Here is a 17,823-nt window from a genome sequence, read left to right as displayed (position 1 = left end):
AAAATAAAACTAGCCTTTATTCATTGTTAATTAAATATAAATAAAGACAATATTATTTAAAAAGTATATTTCAACTTAATTATGTATCAAAATGTAACTTGACATTCGTCTTTTAAATCTCAATAATTAAATATGACTAATTTTGCACTAAACTTTTTTACCAACTTTAGAGTTAGACAATACATACTTTAAATTCTCTTGTATAAACAAAATTATGTTTTCATATCTTATCTACCACCTAATTTTAAGAACAAAAATCAGTCTTGAGAACAAAAAATTTGATGAACTGATCACTATGATGATAAGGAAAATAAAAGTACCAAATGTGACCTAAGTATTTGAAGGAAAGCAGATCTATTTACCATGTCTCATTGTTTGGTGAGTTTGATTCGGCTTTTTGAAATTGTGATTTTTGAAAAAGTGATGACTTTAAAAAGTGTCAATATGAAGATATGATTTTTGAAATAGTTGAATACTTGAATGCTTGATAAAAGCTGTCAAAAGGTGTTTTCTGACTGGGAAAAAAAAAAAAAAATTTGTTTGGCACTTTGGCTAGTACTTATCAAAATTTTGGTTTGAAGTGTAAATTACCAAAAAAGGACAAATATACACACACATATGTAAAGAGAATTTCATTTATTTTTATGGATTCACCTTCTTTATTTTTTTTTTAATGTTTTAATTATTTGTTATTACTATCAATGAATTTTTATCAATAGTAGTTAATTCTTTAATTTTTCATGAGCACAAATTCAAAAATGATGGTGCAAAAATGATAAAATATATACCAATTCTGTTCATAGTGCATTTATATTTGACTAGCTTTATTAGTTGATAAAATCTAATAAAATTAGATTTAAAAATAAAATTAAATAATGTCACATATATAATAATTTCACAATAAATTCTAGATAACAAGTTATTAATGGTAAATAAAAAGTAGCGAAGTTCAAAACTTCAAATGATAATCAATAACATTTTGCCATCTAAGATTTGTTATTATGAAAATATTATGGACATATCATTATTCTAAGATTAAATCCACAAATCTTATCCAAAAAAATCTACCCCACCAATAGGCAGGTGACACTTCACTTCAAACAATGGGCTTGTTTGGTAAGTTAGTTTGAGTAATGTTGTTTGAGTGTTTTTAATATACGTGTAGGTAAAAAAGTGTGTGGAAATGTGTGTTATATTGTTTAAAATATGTATTTTTGTGTTTGTGAAAAAGTTTCATGCTTTATCCCTCTCCTTTTTTTTCAACTTTCTATCTCCTCCCAATTCCCAACGGGTTCTCTCTCTTGTTTATGAGCAATATAAAAAAATAAATAAATAAATAAAATATAAAAACTACAATCAGAATAAATCATTGCAAAAAAAAATGCTGTGAATAAACGTAAATAAAAAATTTATGAGCAATATTACATGTACAAACTACTTTGTAATATTTTTTATAAAATATTAATATGGTCAATTTCATATTTATTTTTATTTGAACTCATCATTAATATTACTGTGGTGGTGTTGATTTTTTTTGTACTAATAAATGTACTTCATCATAGATTTAGTGTGAATGAATCTGAAAAAATAGATAGCTCTTGCGACCGCGCTCAATATATATAATATATATATCTTTAATGAAACCCAAGAGGTACATAGTTAGAGATATGATAAGACCAAAGCCTGGTATTATACTATAAAGAAACTAATAAATATAATATAAAACATAACATTATATACACCCTTACCCAGAAAAGAAAAGAACAGAGAAAAAAGAATCGTTTTCAGGTCAATGTCGCAGTACTAGAATTTTGGATATATAAAAAGTGGGAGTGATTTAGAGGAACCCAGCAATACAGGAGGACCAACAGTGAGGCTTCGCATAAAGCTGATACATATTAGCTCATGGTGAGTCTAAGCTACTTGTTCTGTGTGTTTGTGAGCCTTCTTGATGATGACCCAGTCAGCTGCCATGTTCAGTCCAAGCCAGAGGGAGAACATAAGACCTTGTTTGTATTTGGGGACTCACTCTTTGATCCAGGCAACAACAAGTACCTCAATTCTAGTGTGGAAGGTGGATCAATTTCATGGCCATATGGGGAAACTTTCTTCAACCATTCCACTGGGAGACTCTCTGATGGCCGTATAGTCCCTGACTTTGTTGGTAACTAACACTTCATATTGCCTCACTATAACATGTAGATTGGTTTGTGTACTTAAATTGTGACACTTTTTTTCTTTCAATGGCTGCAGCCCAGTTTGCCGAATTGCCTATACTTCCTCCATACTTACAACCAATTGCACATCATTTCACTGATGGGGCTAACTTTGCTTCAGCTGGAGGAGGTGTTCTTGTTCAAACTCACCCTGGAACGGTATGTAGATAATTTTCTATTTAAGACTTAGTTATGGGTGGATTCAGCTTCCCACTTTTTTTGTTCAAGAAAAAAAAGTAGAACTAAGCTCAAAGCATGTCTGATGATGCTGCTAAAGATATGTGGGGAAATGACATTAAATGGGTTTGTGACCTTTTTCCTGTCTTGAAAAATGCTGAAGTTTGTTTGTGAGATTCCATGGGAGGAATTAATATAGGATAGCACATAATCCAAAAGCTTAACTTATGAATTTGGGTCCAATTTATGTTATAACCAACAAATTCATTACTAATTTTAGTATAAAGGGCTTACAATTATGACAATGAATACAATTATGTAGGATGCACGAGTATGAGTACGATACAACTACATGAGAAATTTTTGAAAAATTATAACATGATACGGCAATTAGGACATTGTTACGACACAGGCACAGCACCTCAAATGAAGTATCCGCGCATCCTAAAGAATTAGTGCCTTATCAATAACATAATATAATGTAGGAAAAAGAACACAAAACCTCCTATGTGGTTTATCAATAAAACACTTCTTTTATCTGTAAACCCGTTAAACATCCATTCAAATGAACAATCAGTTCCTCATTTGATGGCATGTCTAAATTTAGAGATGCATTTTTACATAAAACAATAGCGTTGGAGGTTATGTATTACACACAAAACCTCAAGGAGGCTCCTTGTTATTGAGAAAACAACGGGATTTTGTCTATTTTTCTCAATTTTTAAATTACATTTTTGTTGTAGTTGATAAGTTGACACATTAGTCTGTAAAATGTATGCTTTGTTCTTACATCAAAAAATTGAAGGAAAGCCTATTGTCTTTGACGGTTTGGCCTACTAGCTGGATGGAAACTTTGTGCTACATCTGAAAATCAAGGAAATAAAAGCACTCTTTGAAGTGGGCAGTTTTACTGAAAAATCACTGATAAACATAGTTAGTAATGCAAGGAAATGTTACTCTTAATAGCATAATTGTCCTTTTCTCTCCAGATAAATCTCCCAGCGCAGCTAAGCTATTTTAAGGCTGTAGTGAAGTCACTAAAGCAGAAACTAGGCGATGTAGAAGCCAAGAAGGTGCTGATGAGAGCTGTGTACTTGTTTAGCATTGGAGGAAACGATTACTTCAGCTTTTACTCGGAGAACCCCAATGCTTCTCAGTCCTACCGAAGACAATACGTGGGGATGGTCATAGGCAACTTGACTGGTGTGCTCAAAGTAAGAAAATCACTGTGAATAAATTATTTTTTGGAAGTATTTTACTTCAAAGACAGTATTCAATAAGTTGGTCTGTTTTTGATTTTTAACATTTTTCTTTTTCAGGAAATATATGATTTAGGAGGAAGGAAAATTGCATTTCAGAATGCAGGGCCTTTGGGTTGCCTACCAGCCATGAAAGCAAGGAGTCCCCAACTTGGTAGTGGATGTGCTGAAGAACCCTCAGCTTTGGCAAGACTACACAACAGAGCTCTAGCCAATGTGCTTAAAAAATTAGAGAGCAAGTTACCAGGATTCAAATATTCAATCTTTGATTACTACAACGCACTTGGAGACAGAGTGAACAACCCTTCAAAATATGGTAGGCTGCGACCACAACCTGCATATCATGCTTCTGCCTTGTTAGATTTACCTTTAGAGCAACCATGCATTAGTGCTAAGGACAACAAGTTTTCACCATCTATTAGTTTGAAAGAGTAGCGTGTTGAGTAAAATACGTGAACAAATACACTTTTATCTTTAATTACAACACTTTTTACAAGCACTATTATTGCACCAGTGCACACACGGCACTTTTACATTCACACACACTTGACCTTACACCTTACTTCTATACACCTAGCTACTAACACAATGACACAACTACTTCTTTACTTTACAGTGCTGACACACTTCACCTCACTTGCTTCACATCATCTCACTTCACCTCACACCACTTCACTTATCACAAGTGGGAACCAAAGTTCCTATTTATATAAGTTGGAGGTCGGTTAAGTAACCGACATTGAAGCTTCTTGCTTCATTTAATTTCTGCCACTAGAGTTCTAGTAGTTCCTAGGCCATAGCTTTTTAATTTTTTAATTTCTAACCCATGACAGCTTCTAGAGTATCCTTTTTTCTTTGTCTCTTTAGCTTCAGTTCTACAATCTTATACGCTCTAGCTTATTTATTTCTTGTCCAAATCAACTTCTAGAACACTAGTCAAATTGTGGCTCTACAAAGTGTTATCTAGGGATTTCCAGAGAAAGAGAGAGAGACGGTGCTTGATGTTTAACATAGAGTGAACGGAAGCTGGCTCAAATCAACAGCCAGATTTTCTATGTGTATTTCATTTATATATAATTACAAGCAAGATATTTGCAAAGGAGATCACGATAGAAAACAGAATAAGCTTATCTACTATACAACTTATCCATATCTATATAGCTAAGGCAATCATATTTGAAACTAAACCATCTGCTATCTATTGTTACCTGGAGCTTTATCTTTATCTTCACTTGGAACTTTATCTTCAATAGAATTTGTTTTACTCTGATCCATATTGCTAACAGTCCCCCGCAAGCTGATGGGGAGGGAATGAACCATCATTGATCCTCAAAGATAAAAATCAAGAAGAAGATAAGCCCTTGGTAAAAATATCTGCTGGCTGGTTATATGAAGAAATATAATGGGCAGCAATATCCTTATTAAAAACTTTTTCTTTGATGAAATAATAATCCACTTCAATGTGTTTCGTTCTAGCATGGAACACAAGATTAGAGGATAGAGACAGTGCCCCAATGCTGTCCACCCATAAGCATGGCATTGTAAAAATAGGAATTCTTAGTTCCTTAAATAGCATTCTAATCCAATATATTTTAGCAATGGAAAATGCCATTGAACCATACTCAGCCTCAGTGCTTGAACGTGCAACAACTGGTTGCTTTTTAGCTGTCCAAGATATAAGACAAGGACCAACATAAATGGCATAACCAGTAGTAGATTTTCTGTCATCAGGACTACCAGCCCAATCTGAGTCACACCATTCAATTTTAGTGAGCCTTAGTATAGTGCAATCCATAATCAACAGTTCCCTTTAGATAGTGTAGGACACGCTTGGCTATTAGATGCACTATAGTTGGAGCATGAAGGAATTGACATAGTTGATTGACACTATAGGCTATATAGAAAACAGAACAAGCTTATCTACTTACAACTTATCCATATCTATATAGCCAAGGCAAACATATTTGAAACTAAACCATCTGCTATCTATTGTTACTTGGAGATTTATCTTTATCTTCATTTGGAACTTTATCTTCAATATTACTCTGATCCATATTGCTAACACTTTTTTACAATCATTGATGTGGCAAATTGTAATTCAAACTATCACTTTCATAGGAACTCACTATTGACATCATTTTTATTAACACCAATCATAACATTCCAACATTGCTCCTACCTTTATCTTTGTTGTAACTTTTTTCCTTTGCTTTTTTAGGCTTCAAGAATGGTAAAGTTGCATGCTGTGGCAGTGGGGCATATAGGGGAATGAATTGTGGAGGAGGAAGAAATGGAACAGAACCATATGATTTATGCAGTAATCCTAGTGAGTATGTGTGGTTTGATGGTGGCCATACTACTGAAACAGCCAACCGCCAGTTAGCTGAGCTGATTTGGAGTGGAGCACCAAATGTCACAGGCCCTTACAATGTGCAACAACTATTTGGACATGCATAATAGTATATCTATTTGTGACCAGTTAAAATCGTATCTAGCTTTCTTTTTATGTTTTTGGAGGTAACACCGTCACTCGTAGATGTAAACCACTCCATTTGAATAATATACTCATTTCTATTGCAGAGCCAAAAAAAAAAAGGAGAAATTTGTTAGTATTTCAATTTCTTATGCTTGACCATATTTCACTTAACTTTTTTTTATTTTAACATGATAAATATGTTGACATTTTATAGCAAATTGCAGTAATTGAGGTGTTGAAAATCAAATAAAATAACTATATGGTTACAAAGGGAAATTCTGACAGGAAGAACACTTTGAGGGTTCAAAGTCTACTCTCAATGAAAGAATGCACTAGTGAAATCAAAATTGTGCTAGTAGAATTAACCCTAATTCCAATTTGCTACCTCCACTAGAACTCTTCCACTATGGATCTCTTCACACGAACAATCTAGTCCGTGATTTCAAGTACCTGCGAAATTTCTCGTGTGTATATGTATATATTTGTATATGTTCTAGCAACTTCAATCTTTCACCAATCTTCTAATTCTTCAATGTTGTTGGTGATGGAGATATTCACTTGACAAAAAACCCTGAGACCTAAGTGCATATCTAATGCAACTCTCTCCCTCAAAAGCTTAATTAATTCACATTTCAGACATAGAGTTACCTTATATACTTTAGAAATGTATGGCACAAATGCCAATGCTTAAGTTGATCATGTGCCTGAATCTAGAATTTAAAATTTTTGAGACTCGATTAGTCGAATGATGTCAAGATTGCAATCAATCTCAAGTGAATCTCGATTTGTCAAGTGAATCTCAAATCATTTCCTTGTTCCCTTCTTTAAAAACATCTAAATAAAGTGAATTAAACCAATATCAATCCAAATGGATGCTAGAACTAATTGAATTCCAAAAATAAAAGGCTCAGTTAGGCGTGACAGTAGACACTAGATAGCTTAAGCCAAGTCCAACACAAAAAAATAAAGGGAGACCATACAATTGACTATTTATCAATTAGTTATAAATTAATACATGTTCCAAAAGTTGAAACTCTAGTAAAAGCGGACGCCATAAGTTAAAACTCTTTCTAAAAAAATACGTGTCCCAAAAATTACAATGTGCAACAACTATTTGGACATGCATAATTTTGCTGAATATAACTCTTATGAACAATTAATATCATATCTATCTTTCTTGAGATGTTTTGGCCTTTTGGAGGAAACACGGTCACTTGTAGATGTAAACTGCTCCCTTTTAATAATACAGGCATTTCTATTGCTGTGCCAAAAAAAAAGGGGGAATTTGTTGGTATTTCACTTTCTTATGCTTGACCATATATACATAAATTTCTTTATCTTCATTTAATAACAAGTGATTTTCTAAAAATCATAATTATATGCCTGAGCAATTTTCAATCTTCTTGTAAATCATGGACTAACCATCATGAATCCCCTTGGCAATTGTCATTTGTAGCAAATGTCCTCAATAAAATATTGTAACTAAGCTGGATGTTCCATCAAAGTTTTTCTTTTTCCTTTTTTACAAAATCAACATGTACTACATCAAGTGAAACATAAAGGCTATTGGCAGAATATCTATGGAAATGTTATCAAAATTTTTTTTTTTTTTTTTTTTACAGAATCAATATGCACAATAGGAAAAAGGTTATTTTATTCCTATAAATTCCTTGGAAATGTCCTGCAATGAGAAAGCAGCATAAAGTTACATTGATATTTAGACTCGTCTTCTTCTTTTTTCCAAAAAGTTTAGACACAAATTTTTTCACGACTGCTGATCTAGGGTGCACGAACACAAACACAGTTACAACACAGTGACACGAGTAATTTTGAAAAATTATAACATAAAATGGCAAGTATGACACCAATATGACACTAGTGTACGAGACAGATATAACATGAGTACGGTATCCTAAATGAAGTGTTCGTGCATCCTAACTGTTGATATGACATGTTATAATTGATAGATAATAAAAGTAGTACAAGTGTTGGATCCACATAAAAATGATGTTATTTTAATCATAACTTACCACCTTTAACAAGATATAAAATAATCATGAATAAAGTTTTGTCCTTAATATTGCTTCATTATCAAAAATTAGTGCTCTATTTTTGTTTCCTTCTCTTGATGTGTAAAGAATTTGGGTGGTAATATGACATAATAGTCATGAAGAATATCAATTTTTTTTTTTTTTTTTGCTGAATAATTTTATTTTAATTTAACTGGTAAGCACATCATAACTGTATAGATCCCTGGAGATCTTGTTTCATAACCCGCTATGAGACACCATGAATGAAAACCCCCCCCCCAATAGACATGATTCTTTGCATATTTTTATATTTATATAATAAAAAAATTATGCATTAAAATTATTGGAAAAACTATGAAGTTTATGCGCGTACTTTTCTTGACTCAAATATGTTCAGTATTAATTTCTTTAGTAAGCCAATGAAATAGCAGTAAACTAAAACATTCAAATATGTTCAGTATAATATTCAGCAAAAAAAAAAAAAAAAAAAAATGTTCAGTATAATTTTTTATTTGTCTTATCCACTGAATACGTGGTTGAAGAGCGTCCTCCATGTTGGGACTGGTGGTGGTCAAGTCTCTTTCCTTCTTTCTCGGATATGTGTGAATATGACAATTTTGTTTGGATTGATAAGGGTGAGTTTGGTTCAACTTTTTGAAAAAGTGCATAATGAAAAAATGGAGTTTTGTAAAAGTGCATAATGAAAAAGTGGAGTTTCAAAAAGCTGAGTGTTTGGTAAAAGTTATTAAAAAGTACATAATGAAAAAGCTGAGTGTTTGGTAAAAATTGTTAAAAGTGGCTTTTTGAGGGGTAAATGACCAAAAAGGATAATGTATATATAAGGGAATTTATTTCAAACATTTTTTATTTTTTATTATTTTTTTTTTTTTTTGTGGATGTGAGTTTATTTCATACTTATTAAATTATCTATTTCATATACTTACTAAACAATAATAATAATAATATTAATTAAATCTAAATAATTTCCATCAACATGAAGCACAAAATAAAAATGTAAAAAGATGATAAAATATACACCAATAATCTAAGTTTAAATTGTACTACATAAAAATGTAAAAACATATAAAATACATATCAATAATCTAAGTTTAAATTGTACAACACAAAAATATAAAAAAGATGATAAAATACATACCAATAACCCAAGTTTAAATTGTACTACAGGATATTATAAAAAAAAGACAACTACTAATTATTATCCCCCCAAATGGAATTAGCAATGGAATCACGAAGAACCACCATTGCAGGGTTTGTTAAAGATCCTAAATTCTGCTCATAACTGCTATCTGCTTCACTATTATTTTCTCTTCTAGAAATTGAATCTCGATTGGCATTTATGAAGCCCCTATCATCCCTATCATTTAGTCTAACAAAATTATGAAGAGCCATAGTAGCAGATACAATAAGTATTTGGATATGGAATGGAAAAGATGGCATGTTTCTGATAATTCTCCATTTATTCTTCCACACACCAAAAGTGCGCTCAATCGTACATCGAAGAGATGAGTGAGCATGATTAAATTTTTCATGTCTAGTTCTAGGGCTTCCACCTCTCCTTCGAAAGTCTTGAAGATGGTATGATATCCCTTTGTATGGTGCCAAATAACCTTTCATCATTGGGTATCCAGAATCAACTACATAATATTTCCCTAGAAAAAAAAAATTCAATTGTTTTAACACACTCATATAATATGTAATTATAATGAACAATTGATTAACCAATTACAAACCTGGTGGTGGATGCGGAAAGTTGTTACTCTGTTTACGAATAGTATCAAGAAAAATGTGAGTGTCGTGTGCTGCACCTTCCCATCCAGGCAAAACAAATGTGAATAACATATCAAAATCACATGCAGCCATCACATTTTGGGTTGGATATCCCTTTCTTCCAAAGTATGGAATGGACTTCTCAGTAGGTACAACCGCTGTCACATGTGTGCCATCAATCGCACCGATGCAATCCTAATAAAAACATTAATAGTTTTCAGTTCCACATGCATTGTATTATCTTATAGACAATAACACTTATTCAAATATACAATAGTACACATACTTTGAAATGTGGCCAATAAATTGGATGGTCTTGTATTTTGGTTGGAACTTCACTAAAAGTTGGATCCGAAGGCTTTACATATGCAGCTGCAAAGCGAGCACCCAACAGAGTGATCATCTTCTCAAAATGTCTACTTATGGTTTCACCCGAATGTTGAAATATTTCTTGAACCATTCGGTTACATGTTCCATGACCAAGTATCATTAAACAGATTGCCACTGACTCTTCTAATCTTATATTCCTTGAATGTTGAAGTCCAAAGTCACGTTCTAAAACTTGACACAAATTAAGAAACACCTCCTTTTTCATTCTAAACATGTTGTAACACAATTTCTCATTACCTTCCATACAACGTCTCACCCAAACCCACCCTGTTTGTTCAGAATCATAACAAGGAGTCTTATTAATGTACTTATTGAAATATGTCACAACTGCTTCACAGGTAACTACCACAAGCTGGTAAAACTCATCAGAATCGTCGTTACTATCATCATCATCAGAATCACTGTCACTGTCATCATCACTATCACTACTCTCATCATCATCATTGTTATCATCATCATCATCATCATCATTGTTATCACCATCATCATCATCATTGTTATCACCATCATTATTATTGTCAGCATTATTATAATCACTAGCATCATGATAATCACAATAATTTCTGTAATCCCCATCCATTAATAGTTCCATAAAATTGCCACTCTCATAAGTACCATTATAATCATCCATATTGGTTTAGGCTACACAACAAAGTAACAAATAATCAATCATTGCTAATACTTAATATAAATCAACATAGTAATCAACAAAGTATTACATAACTTTGTAATCAACATATATTAACAAAGTAATCAACAAAGTAATCAACATATATTAATCCAAAGCTAATAAATCCATATTACATAACTTAGTTTAAAGTTAATACAACAAAAAGCTAATATTAGTCGAAATGTGTTTACATTACACATATATTAATCCAAAGCTAATACTAAATATCACATAACATTGTTTAAAGTTGATACAACATAGTTAATACAACATAAAGCTAATATTAGTCATAAGCTAATATTAGTCCTAAGCTAATATAGAGTATCACATAAGGTTGGTCACTTCTTTTGCTTCAAAGAAATCAATTCTTGTAGGTACGCCAACTGTAACTCTGGCTCCTTGAAAGTTAGAAACATATCCCTATGTATCTTTTTTAGTAACACTAAGGAAGCTTGAACCACAAACCTACTATCCACTCCAGGAAGTGCTCTCACAATCGCCATGACATTATCAACTGAACTTGGTGACTCTCGAGAAGTACCTTCAGACTTATTCTTACATACAGTTATTAATTCACTAATACGATTGTCCAACATTACAGCTCCTCCTATCTTCTTCTTTTTTTTCTGTGAGGGTATTGATTCACTAGTTCGCTTAAGTCCTGAACTACGTGATTGACTAGTATGTTCTTGTTGCAAACTATCAATGTCTAAACTCATGTCACATTGATTATCCTTAAATTCGGAGCTACCATCCGAATCACCAGCACCCTCTTGTGGCATTGTTGGAGGGAGTGTATTTGAAGAAGGGGTCCATGCAGCTTCTCCAGTTGCTGCAACATCCCTAAACATTATATCAAGTTGTTCTAGATTCTGTAGACCTTTCTCTCGAAATTTTTTAGCTTTGGGTAATTCCTACAAAATGTAAAAGTGCTTTCACTCAGATAACAACAATATAAAAAAACTATTTCCAACTAACTACATATTAATAAAATACTCAACTCACCTTCAACTTTCGGTCCCACCAATCATCAGGAGCAAGAATTGTTCCCTTCGCTGTATCCCAACCTAAACCTGTGTCATGCATCCTCAATTTTTCCCACAATCTCCAATCACCTTTTAACACATCCCACCTACTTTTTAATTGCTCCCTATCATAATTTTGACCGGTTTCATCACAAAATTTGGTCACTATATTGGTCCAACCTATGGTCTTAAAGGCAACACCTTTATTCCTATTCCCAAGTTGAATCTGTTCCACACAAAGATTACAAAAAGTAGTGGTCCAGCTTGAATTATTATCCCATAATGCTCTAGCCTTTTTTGCCTCGGGGTTGGAAGTTGTGTTTTTACCCATCTATAAAGTTCACCAATGAGGTTGAAACATATTAGCAAAACTATAAATTTTTTATTAAGATCAAAACAAAAATATACATATTACAGAGGTCATGAACATCAAACATATCACAATCAGGGTATTAGTATCTAATTTTCTTGTTATTTGAATAAAATGTTGTATCGTGTTAAAAAAAAAAAAAAAAAAAAAACTTAGGTGTAGGTACAACTTTTAGAGCATTACTTTTTCTAAGTATTTCTATATGTTTATGCAACTTTTTTTGTTAAGCCTTAATTTATTTATCTATCCATCTTGCAGTGACCCGTATGTCATGCAAAAGTTGTCTCTTTAGGTTTCGATGTATTTCGAATAAAAGCCTCAATAAAGAAGAAAATCAAACAGATTGTGTAGGAATATTAAATTTGAACAAGATTGTTGAGACATGTTTACATGAGGGGTTCTCTATTATCATACTATGCACTCTCTGCATTAGTAACATTTTTGTCTGAATAAAATTGCTTTCAACAAGATGTGGTGACATACAAGAAATACTTTTGAAAAAATGGCAATAAAAAAGCTTATTAAAATTTGGCAGTAAAAGAAGGTAATACCCCTTTTGTAAGAGTCCATCATCTGCTATAAGAAAAATAATTCTTAATGATTTAAGCATAGAAAACATGGATTAAATTGAAAAACAAAATATACGTGATAACCTCTAGTCCAATAGCCAACAAGGTAAGTCGGTCACTGTGAATGTCACCTCATACCCAAATAGCTCACATTATCAAAACCCAAACCAAGACATATTATCCAATAACTCATGTGAAAAGTATGTAGAAAGGGTGCGCAACACTAAGTAATCCAATCCAACCCACATTACTAACTAACAGTGGATAATTATCTTTCTTAGAGATACTAAATACTAAATAATTATCTTTCAAAAAAAAAAAAAAAAACTTTTCTTTTTTGATAAATCAGTAAGATTTCATTAAAAAAAAAAAAACACTCAAAACAAACAGTTCCACTACAGTTCAAGACAAGGCTCAACAGACAATTCCAACACAATCAACTCAACTAACAAATATGCAACAGAAGAAAACAATATCCAACTCACGATTCATTTTTCTGCTCTAAGAGCTGAGACTACACCTTCTTCTTTTTTTTCACAGTATCCACTAACTTCACCAACTACCATGGGGTTATAGATTGCTTTTGGATTGAAGAACAGAGAAAGGTAATCCCCAGATGGAGCAGAGGAATCTGTTTAACGTTGAACAGTAATCTCCTCCAATAGGAGCAACAAAATTTGCATTACCTAATCAATAACTCTGAAATTAGCAACACAAATTTTCACACACCTACTAAGTGAAAGACTCTAAAATCACCTCTAGTACGAGTGAATTGTCTATGGAATGAAATTACAATTTTTTTTTTTTTTAACCACACATTAATCACCTATCAAGTAATTCAACCACATCTTTCATGGTCAAACTTCAGAAAACTCAAAAATCTAAGACTATACTCAAAAACCCACCTAATAAAAACGCAATTTTTAATAGACAACACCACGTATCATATCATATCATATAAGTTACCAACAAAATTTGATGGTAAATCACAATATATTATTACGCAATCAGGGGGGAAATCATGGTGAAAAATGACCCTATATTCTCTGCTAATAATCCAACACAAACAGTAGTATAACCTGAACTATAATGGAAATTAAAGTAAAGAGTTACAATCTTCGAATCATAGCATAAACATAGAATCAGAAAAAGAAGAAGTATTAAGAGAATTAGGAAGAGATTAAGACACCATTAAGACAAAATTGACATTGTTTTGACATATAACCTGGAAAATAAGAGTTTATTTTTCAAATCAACATATAACCTGCCCAAAATTTGGAAGTTAAAATGCCCAAAATTGACATTGTTTTGACACAAAAAAGTTTTGACATATACATGCTTAAAATAAAAGGCACTTACAGAACTCACCTACATTACTGAACCTAACCCAGGCCCCAAAACACAAGCTAACACAACTGAAATATATAAGTTCTACACATTCATAGCAACTGAAATATATAACACAACTGAAGCATAACAATATCTCCAAGTTAATACACATTCATAGCAAGATCCGAAATTTTGTTATAACAAAACAAATAAACAAAAACACTTCATGAGAACATGTATATATTCCAATCAGCAAGATCCGAAAACAATACCCATTATATATTCATCAAACTAACACTTCATTATATATTCCAATCAGCAAAAACAAATAACAAAACAAGTAAAGGAACAATACCCATTCATAGGAAGATCCGAAATTTTTTTTCCCACACTCGGTAAAAAAAAAAAAAAATCAGATCAGTGTTGGTACCTGGTTTTTGGTAGCAGATCAGTGTTTTTGGTACCTGAGAAATCAAAACCCACACACCAAAAGTGAGAAATCAACCAAAGAACAGAGAAATCAAACCCAGATCCATGAGAAATCAACCAAAGAACAGAGAAATCAAAACCAAAAAAACCCAAATCAGACCCATGAGAATCAACCCCGGTTTGGTCCAAATCAAAACAACCCATACCCATGACAAATCAACCCAAAGAACACACAGAAAAATCATTACCCATAAAACAAACCACAATCCAAAACTACAGAAAGACTTACGGAGAGGAAGAACCAGAAAGAAAGAAAGAAAGAAGAAGAAGAGGAAGACGAAGCGGAAGAAGAAAAGGAAAAGAAAAAAGACAGAGATGAGACTTACGAAGGCAGAGCAAGGCAGAGAGAACAGATGGAGGCGTCAAATGCGAAGGGAGAGCAGAGATGAGAGATGAGGGCACAGCGCGCACAGAGATGAGAGATGTGTGGGTATTTCGGTCTTTCCATGTTTGCAACGGTAATATAACAAAACGCGCTGTGCGCGTTTTGATTTATGGACCGCTCAGGGTCCATTTCCGTTGCGCGTTTTGTCTTCAGGTTTTCTAAAAGTTCAAAACGCAACTTTTATAAAAAAGTTACGTTTTGAATTTACCAAACGCATATCTGGGCTCAGCTTTTTTGAAAACGCCCGTTTTGGACTGAAAAAGTGGAACCAAACGGGCTCTTAACTCACGAACATTCTTACGAAGAGGAAGAGTATTCTTGAGCCGTAACTTCGTAATTTTTACAAATATACTTTTAGATCTTTATTGCTCTGTTTTTGCTATATTTTTTGTGCTTTTGCCAGTAGAAGCGATGAGGTGTGTTGCTGAAGTATAACGGAAGTGATCTCAAGTTGACAGAATAATGTTAATAACAAATTTGCTATATATTAACATTATTTTACTTGAATTCACTATTAACATTACTTTTATCATACCTTTTTTATTGGGATTATAGCAATATTTTGTTTTCACTTGAAATCATTGTTAAGCTTATTTTTATTATAAAAAAAAAAAAAAATCAAAAAAAAAAAAAACAAACTTGTATACAATTATAAAAAAACAAATGGGTAGTTATAATAAATCCACCTAAAGTTAAACTCGTTTTCATGTTGCCTACTAATAGTTCTAAAGTGATGTTAATAGCAAATTCAAATGAAAATAATATTCACAATAAATCATGTCATTAATTAATTGTGAAAAAAAAAAAAACCTATAAATGGTCATATAATAAAAGTTATGTTATATATTAGTGAATTCAAATGAAGATAATGTTTTACTCAAAAAAAAAAAAAAATGAAGATAATGTTCATGATAAATCATGCCATTAATTAATCGTGAAATAAAAACTATAAATAGTCATGTAATAAAAGTGATATTAATAACGAATTCAAGTAAAAATAATGTTGCTATAATCATAATAAATTATATCATTAATTGTGAATGGTTACCCAAAAAAGAATAAGAAAAAAAAGAATCTGCATTGAAGTCATTGTCGCCGTGCTAGAATTTTGGATATATAAAAGGCGGGAGTGTTAAGAGGAATCCACCACACACTGAGGCTTTGCATAAAAGCTGAGACATATTAGCTAATGGCGACTCTAAGCTACTTTTTCTGTGTGTTTGTGAGCCTTCTCAACCTAATCAGCTGCCATGTTCAGTGCAAGCCAAATGGAGAACATAAGACCTTGTTCGTATTTGGGGACTCACTCTTTGATGCAGGCAACAATCAGTACCTCAATGGTAGTAGTGTGGAAGGTGGATCAATTTCTTGGCCATATGGAGAAACCTACTTCAACCATTCCACTGGGAGACTCTCTGATGGCCGTTTAGTCCCAGACTTTATTGGTAAGCAACACATCATATATGTTACTATAACATGATGCAGATTGGTTTTTGTACTTAATTGTTAACACTTCTCTTACAATGGTTGCAGCCCAGATTGCCATGTTGCCTATACTTCCACCATACCTACAACCAATTGCACATCGTTTCACTTATGGGGCTAACTTTGCTTCAGCTGGAGCAGGTGTTCTTGTTCAAACTCACCCTGGAACGGTATGTAGATCATTTTCCATTTAAGAATTAGTCATGGGTGGAGTCAGCATCACCCATTTTTTTGTTCAAGAAAAAACAATAGAACTTACAGCACATTCGGTACATTAGGAATAGTAATGTTTGGTATTGGAAGTAAAAGATATTATAATAGAATAAGGGCATGTTCAAAGGAGAATTATTGGAATACTCCGAAAATACCATAAATACACTCCTCATTCTCAAAAGAATTGTGGATTCTATCATGAATTTAATCAATAGAATCCACAATTATGTAAAATGAGAGAATATGCATTTATGGTACTCCGAAAGTATTCTATAATTACTCAAATTCAAAGAATGTATGATGATGCCACTTCATATAAGTGGGGAAATGGCATTAAATGGTATTTACCCATGTAGGTAACTTTCTTTCTGTTTTGAAAAATGCCAAAGGGCATGTTTGACAAACTGTAAAAGACATTGTAACATAATAAATTTTTTTTTTTTTTTTTTAGACTTAGACCCCTATCAAAAACTGTGTTTAACCAATTTTAAGGCCAGGTTGTTAATTAGATTTATTATGAAAGTTTTAGGTTAAACAAACAAGCATCAATATTATGCACAATAGAAAATTTATTTGACACAGAAAACCTTATGAAATAAACTGTTCCAAAGGAAAAACCTAGGGGGAGTTTATCTAATCAATCCCAAGGTAACAGTTTCACTATAAAATGGAGATTTACAATCAAGAATAATCTTATTCATAGTAAATCTAACTTTAGTTACCGAACTGAGATCTGAATCTCACAGACTTCCTTTACAATGAACTACAATAATGTGAACCTCCAATCCACGCACTTCAAAATCCCATTTAACACCTTTGATTATAAGAATGAGGCAACAACTTCTACAACACTGGATCTTGATTTTATTCAAAGAATATCACTGGTATAAGATATGAAAGAGTTTTTGGTACAGAAACCCAATATACAGAATAGAAGGCATAAGAGGCACCT

The 17,823-nt window shown here is 32.5% G+C and overlaps 2 protein-coding genes across 2 annotated transcripts; one reads left to right on the top strand and one right to left on the bottom strand.

Annotated features, from left to right (window-relative positions):
• Positions 1-1,748: 1,748 nt before the first annotated feature.
• On the top strand, positions 1,749-6,246 carry LOC115990404 (GDSL esterase/lipase 1-like). Its single transcript, XM_031114241.1, has 5 exons — positions 1,749-2,164; positions 2,254-2,375; positions 3,383-3,607; positions 3,713-3,968; positions 5,871-6,246. The coding sequence occupies exons 1-5, from the start codon at positions 1,906-1,908 to the stop codon at positions 6,107-6,109; spliced, it is 1,101 nt and encodes a 366-aa protein (XP_030970101.1). The 5' UTR covers positions 1,749-1,905; the 3' UTR covers positions 6,110-6,246.
• Positions 6,247-9,367: 3,121 nt separating this feature from the next.
• On the bottom strand, positions 9,368-15,308 carry LOC115954091. Its single transcript, XM_031071961.1, has 7 exons — positions 15,115-15,308; positions 14,730-14,763; positions 12,012-12,362; positions 11,472-11,920; positions 10,233-10,761; positions 9,910-10,141; positions 9,368-9,828 (listed from the first exon to the last, which is right to left on the bottom strand). The coding sequence occupies exons 3-7, from the start codon at positions 12,360-12,362 to the stop codon at positions 9,368-9,370; spliced, it is 2,022 nt and encodes a 673-aa protein (XP_030927821.1). The 5' UTR covers positions 14,730-14,763; positions 15,115-15,308.
• Positions 15,309-17,823: the final 2,515 nt, after the last annotated feature.

The sequence above is a fragment of the Quercus lobata genome, chromosome 1 (assembly GCF_001633185.2).
Source record: "Quercus lobata isolate SW786 chromosome 1, ValleyOak3.0 Primary Assembly, whole genome shotgun sequence".
Lineage (NCBI taxonomy): Eukaryota > Viridiplantae > Streptophyta > Magnoliopsida > Fagales > Fagaceae > Quercus > Quercus lobata.
Note: the sequence above shows the minus strand (reverse complement) of the source record. Positions and strands in the feature narration are given on the sequence as shown.

Coding starts and splice junctions, on each gene's coding strand:
- LOC115954091 (XM_031071961.1), bottom strand. CDS start 12,362: ATGGGTAAAAACACAACTTCCAACCCCGAGGCAAAAAAGGCTAGAGCA. Junction 11,921..12,011: donor GGTGGGACCGAAAGTTGAAG/GTGAGTTGAGTA, acceptor TACATTTTGTAG/GAATTACCCAAAGCTAAAAA. Junction 10,142..10,232: donor TTTATTGGCCACATTTCAAA/GTATGTGTACTA, acceptor TGTTTTTATTAG/GATTGCATCGGTGCGATTGA.
- LOC115990404 (XM_031114241.1), top strand. CDS start 1,906: ATGGTGAGTCTAAGCTACTTGTTCTGTGTGTTTGTGAGCCTTCTTGAT. Junction 2,165..2,253: donor TATAGTCCCTGACTTTGTTG/GTAACTAACACT, acceptor CAATGGCTGCAG/CCCAGTTTGCCGAATTGCCT. Junction 2,376..3,382: donor TTCAAACTCACCCTGGAACG/GTATGTAGATAA, acceptor TTTTCTCTCCAG/ATAAATCTCCCAGCGCAGCT.